The 5,989-nt window shown below is 43.5% G+C and overlaps 1 protein-coding gene across 1 annotated transcript; it reads left to right on the forward strand.

Annotated features, from left to right (window-relative positions):
- Positions 1–1,593: 1,593 nt before the first annotated feature.
- LOC108291935 (pseudouridine-5'-phosphatase-like) lies at positions 1,594–5,393 on the forward strand. Its single transcript, XM_037732770.1, has 2 exons — positions 1,594–2,049; positions 2,162–5,393. Exons 1-2 carry the CDS (start codon positions 1,884–1,886, stop codon positions 2,563–2,565), a joined length of 570 nt encoding a protein of 189 aa, XP_037588698.1. The 5' UTR covers positions 1,594–1,883; the 3' UTR covers positions 2,566–5,393.
- The last annotated feature ends 596 nt before the right edge of the window (positions 5,394–5,989 follow it).

Consider the following 5,989-nt stretch of genomic DNA (forward strand, 5'->3'; position numbering starts at 1 on the left):
TTTTCTGCCAGATAGTTACTAAATATATCTTACATTATTAAGTATCTCAGCCTTTTTTCTCTCTCAACTACTGTCAGTTTGATTGCTGATCTTTTAAAAATCAAATAGGAATACACTCAGAGCTTTTATATTCTGACTATATTGCAGAACAGTATCTTGAGTGAAGTTCTCTCTGGTCTTTCTAATCTATAGATTTTTTTTTTGTTAAACATGTTTAGGAGCTTCATAGCTATCCTAGTAAAAGTAAAGAACGCATACTTGACCAAAAACTATGATGAACGCAGTGTCGTCAAACACCATTTTAGACAAGCACAAATTATCTTGATAAAAATTTTTTTCCAAGCTTTTATTTAACAAAATCAGTATACAAAAACCTGCACATAATTAAATAATTTGGAGTTTGGACACATGTGTTACCATCACCACCATCCAGGTAATAAGCCTATTAGCCAAGCCACCTCCAATCTAATGTATAATGTTGAATAACCTGCCCTGTCACGGCAGTGGGCAGTGAGCTGTGGGCAGTAGAGCCAGGAAACAGATTATCACCTTCTAACCTCAGAGTGGCTGGTAACTTTTTATCTGGGGCTGTACTGTGAAATCCCCATCCCAACCAGGCAATTTTGAAAAACAAAATTAACCACTTTGAAGGCAAACCTGGCTCTGCATCTCTGGGCAAATTGCTTTATTTCTCTGAGCTCAGTTTCTTCATCTGAAAAGTGGGGATAATAACATACTTCCTCACAGGGCAGCTAGCAGATTAAGTGAGGTAGTATACAGCACATGTTGGCCCTCATGATGGGAAGCACATTTGTTTGGATTATTGTTCTCTGAGTTGCATAGGAAAGATAATAAAATTTTCTAATTTTCACATTAATGGCAGATAAATTTGATGCTCTGGACAATGTAATGCTTTCTTCTTGGTCATCTAGATGCAATGAATTTCAGCCGTTATCTTCTTCAGGCCATTTCCTATTTTCATATTCCTCCATCCAGGGATATCCCAAACTATAATTCCAGCAGAGACTTTCTCAGGAAGCTCAGTTTTTACATCTCACGAGGCCTCTTTGGAATTGTGAAATTCTGCCAAAATTGCACAACATTTGGCATGCAATAGTTTACCATGGGAGTGATGTCATCCTTAGCCTTTAAATGTTTAGATGATTGTATTCTTTAAGCAAATGTAAATTGCATGTCTGTTGTATGTGGAGCATTGTTAAAACTGGAGATCCATGGTGAATCATACTCACAAGCTCCTGCTTTCATGGACTGCAAATCCAGTGGAGGAGACCAATAAAAAGAAGGAAAAAGAGTGGCTGTGTGCGGTAGCTCAGGCCTTTAATCCCAGCACTGTGGAGGCAGAGGCGGCCAGATCACTGGAGGCCAGGAGTACCAGACCAGCCCGGCCAACATAGCAAAACCCCGTCTCTACTAGAAATACAAAAATTCGCCGGACATGGTGGCGCATGCCTGTAATCCCAGATACTCGGGAGGGTAAGGCAGGAGAATCACTTTAACTTGGGAGGCAGAGGTTGCAGTGAACCAAGATGGCACCACTGCACTCCAGCCTGGACGACAGCCAGACTCCATCTCAAAAAGAAAAAAGAAGAAGAAGAAAAAAAGAGATGACAAGGAAAGGAGGGGGAAGGGAGAGAGAAACGAAGGGGAAAGAAGGATGGAAGAAGAATGTGAAATTCTGCCGAAATTGCTCAACACTTGGCATGCAATAGTTTACCCTGGGAGTGATATCATCCTCAGCTGTTCAACGTTTAGATGAGAGATTGACTCCAGATGCGTGAGGAGGCCCTCAGTGCGCGTGCGCGGGGCGGGCAGGTGTGCGCTCACTTCCTCCTTGCCCCGACCCAGACCCGGTAGGTGGCACCATGGCTGCTCCCCCGCCTGCACCCCCGCCGCAGCCGGTCACCCACCTCATCTTTGACATGGATGGACTTCTTCTGGATACTGAACGACTGTATTCAGTGGTGTTTCAAGAAATATGCAATCGCTATGACAAGAAACACAGCTGGGATGTAAAGTCCCTGGTTATGGGTAGGAAGGCATCAGAGGCGGCACAGATTATAATAGATGTCCAAAGAGGATCTGGTGGAAGAAAGCCAAATGAAGTTAAAGGAAATGTTCCCCACGGCTGCGCTCATGGCAGGGGCTGAAAAACTCATCGTCCACCTGCGGAAACACGGCATCCCCTTTGCCCTGGCTACCAGCTCGGGGCCTGCATCGTTCGAGATGAAGACGAGCAGACTAAAGAAGTTCTTCAGCTTGTTTTCTCACATCGTGCTGGGAGATGACCCCGAAGTGCAGCGTGGCAAGCCAGACCCCGACATCTTCCTAGCGTGTGCCAAGAGGTTCTCTCCTCCTCCAATGGAGAAGTGCCTTATCTTTGAAGATTTTCCCAATGGGGTGGAGGCGGCTCTGGCAGCTGGGATGCAGGTGGTCATGGTTCCAGATGGAAACTTGAGCCGAGACCTGACGTCAAAGGCCACCGTGGTGCTGAATTCCCTGCAGGACTTCGAGCCCGAGTTGTTTGGTTTGCCCCGCTATGAGTGACAGGGAGGGCCTTGCTGTGCCCCGCCCCAGCCCACGGTCGTGGTCCACACTGCTTGGGGAAAGGGAAAGGAAATCAGCAACTCTCAAATCCCAACCTGCACAGTGATTTTAGCTTCCTGAGATTGATGTTTCCATCCTGCATTGGCTTGCCCAACTCTAATGTGTTGATAAAACGTGACTTGACAATTGAGAGAAACACAGTAGACAGAAACAAAGCCCAGAACAAAGATGAAACTTGAATTACCATCTCAAAAATTAAGCTGATGGAGTATGTGATAAAGTGAATGTACATGTATACATATACATACGCACCTCTATATATACACATGTATATCAGTATGTTAATATGCATGTGGGCATTACATGTATATGTATGTAGATACATGCATTTATGTATATGTGAAATATATACTCTTCCAAAACAAAATGGAACATCATTTCTCTTTTATTCTAGTTTTTCTGAACACTGGCTGGGAAATGTAAACTGTGTATGCATATAAGTATATGCTTTATAGATGCATATGTAGTGCATATGTTTATATCAGCTGCATCACTCTCCTCAGTGTTGATGTTAGTATGCAGTGACAACTGATAAAGGGAGATGGTAGTTCTGCTTGGCTTTCAGTCTCAGTGGGAAAGCCCTGTTTTTGATGAACACTAAGAAGTAGTTCTCCTTGTTAGCTAACATTTAAGTTCTTTTTGTGACCTCAGAATGTCTCTGGATCTTTCTTCATTGACTGACTCTGAGCCACATCATCCATAGTTTATTGTTAGTATGAATACAACTGTAACATTTACCTGGTATCTACATCCTTATCTACATTGGAGAATGCTTTCTACCTGAGAACAACCATTTGCCTCCTTTAAGAACACTGATGTCCTGTACTTTTTGGGTAGAAATACAATTTGATTTCAGAATGTATGCTTGGTGATTCTGAGTGACCGGGAACACTTTTGGAATCATTTATCAGACATGGAACTTCTGTGAATAATTGCTTTTACAGATTTAGTCAATCTTTAAAATTTGTTTATGATTTGCCGGAGAAAAGCAGTGATAGCCATGGAAATTCGGAGTTAAGGAGCGCTGCTCCATTGTGGTTCAGCTCTTCTCAGTGGCCTCTGCCCTTTGATGTCCTTGAGCATGTGTGTATGTGGTGTAGTGATTGTCTGTGGATGACAGGCCCTGGCGATTGCATCAATTTAGCAAATTTATTTCCTCATTCCCAATGACCAGTATACATGTCTTCACTTTGAATGCTTCTCTAAACCAGTTGTAATGTCTTACTGTTTCCCTAACAAATTGAATTAGTTTAATAAAATCTTTTGACACATGTTAAAAGAAAAGTTTAGCTGAATGTATTCTTTAAGCAAATGTGGATTGCCTGTCTGTTGTATGTGAAAAAGTCAGGTATGAAAATGTCCTCTATTGAACAAGATAATATGAAAGAAATGGCAGTGGGCCTATGTTTGGGTGGCCAGTGGAGACCTTTTTGAGGAGGTGACATTTAAATTGAATTTCAATGATTAAGAAAGGGACCAACAAAAGCAAGATCAGTGAAGAGAACATTCCCAGAAGAGGAAAGCACCAGGGGAAAGAACTGGACAGAGGGTGGGAGTAGCTCCGTATGCTGCAGGCCAGGGGGATTAGAGAGGAGAGGACTGCAGAGTTGAGGGCACTCAGGTGGAGAGATAGCAAGGCCAGAGCTTGTAAGGGTGAGGAGTAGGGGCTTAATTCTAAGTCTGAAGAAGAGCCACCAGGAGTGATAGGATCTGTTTGCTGTCTGGCCACCCGATGTTGCCTTATTCATGGTTGAAGTTGGTTCCCACTCATCTAGCTAGGGCACTACCCTGGACAAAAGTGGTGGGCACATACCTGGGTATCTAATTTATCAGTCCACATTGTCACTGGCTCCCTTCTCTTTGGTCTAAAACTGAGATTAAGAGCAGGAAGGCATTAGCTCTTGGTTAAAAAAAAAAACCCTCTACCCGCACTGCCCCACAGCTTCATTAAAAAGAAACTCCAACTGGGTTCACAGAAGTGACAAAACATATATTGTGGGGGTCATTAGCAATGTTAACTCACTTTGAACTGCTCATGGGCAGAGCCATGACTTTCCCCACACACAGGCCAGTGCCTGAGTCCATCAGTTTCCATAAGCATTTGTTCTTCATTTGATAAATGAGTAGATAGTTATATTTTAGGGTATGATATTCATTCATTTAACAGATATTTACTGGGTACCTAATATCTGCCAGGCACCATTCTAAATTCTGTGATAGAGAACTGAACAAAATAGGCAAATATGTCTGCCCATGAAGATTACATTCTAGTGAGATGTGGGTGTGTCATGACTTTTACATATTCCTGAGTATCCCAGGTTGTGATGGCGGTGGTGGTGGTCCTGTTGCTGCCGGTCTGCATATGTGTGTGTTTATGTGTGTGTACATGTATTTCTTGGGGCACAGGAGGTTTATAGAGGGTAGAATAGTGGATATTAACATAAAAAAGTTGACTTTTAGAGAAGCTACTAATAGCCAGCTGAAAGCAGCGGAGCATGCTGTGTCTACTTTCAGCCCTGTATGCTCTGATTGTAGAACAGAAGGAGCACTAGAGTCTGGAGCACCACAGAGTGAGTACTCCACAGAGCCAGCATTCAGGTGGCCTTGAGGACAGCGTTTTCAGTGTCATCTGAAGGTCTAGCTGAACAGAACCTGAATTTCCTTGTTTCAGCTAGGGCTCCTAGATCCCAATCATGAATGAGAACCTGGCAGAGTGCAGTGGCTCATGCCTGTAATCCCAGCACTTTAGGAGGCTGAGGTGGGAGGATCACTTGAGCCCAGGAGTTCAGGGCTATAGTGAGCTCTGATGGCACCACTACACTCCAGCCTGAGTGACCACAGTGAGATCCTATTTCTTAAAACAAAACAACAAAATAAGAAACTTCTATAGCTAATTGGAGCAAAAAAAATATTTACTGAAGGATATTTGGCACCTTATGAGAGAACAGTGATGGAGACTATACAGCAAGAATGATGCCAAAATTGCATGCAGGACTGCTCCATGGACACCAGAGGACAGCACTGAGTACAAATCCTGCCGCTCACACCACTGACACAGGAATCGGACACCATCAGGACTGGCAGCTCAATGTCTCAGCCCAACCCTTGCCACAACTGAGTTTCCAAAACTTTTCTAAAATTCAAGAATAACACAGAATAAAATAGAATTATCACAGACCACACTTCCATATAACCGCCACCCTGGTCAAGAAATAGAACTTTGACTACAGCACCCTAGAAGTCCCCTCCCATGCCCCTCCCGTGCCCAGTTCCCACCCCTATCCCTATCTCTCCTCAAAGGCAGAATAGCTCTTCCTGTCCTTCTCTTCTGAGTAGAAAATCTTGTCTCTGATTGGAGCAGCTG

This window comes from Cebus imitator, unplaced genomic scaffold (genome assembly GCF_001604975.1).
Source record: "Cebus imitator isolate Cc_AM_T3 unplaced genomic scaffold, Cebus_imitator-1.0 Scaffold472, whole genome shotgun sequence".
NCBI lineage: Eukaryota > Metazoa > Chordata > Mammalia > Primates > Cebidae > Cebus > Cebus imitator.

Coding starts and splice junctions, on each gene's coding strand:
- LOC108291935 (XM_037732770.1), top strand. CDS start 1,884: ATGGCTGCTCCCCCGCCTGCACCCCCGCCGCAGCCGGTCACCCACCTC. Junction 2,050..2,161: donor TGTAAAGTCCCTGGTTATGG/GTAGGAAGGCAT, acceptor CGCTCATGGCAG/GGGCTGAAAAACTCATCGTC.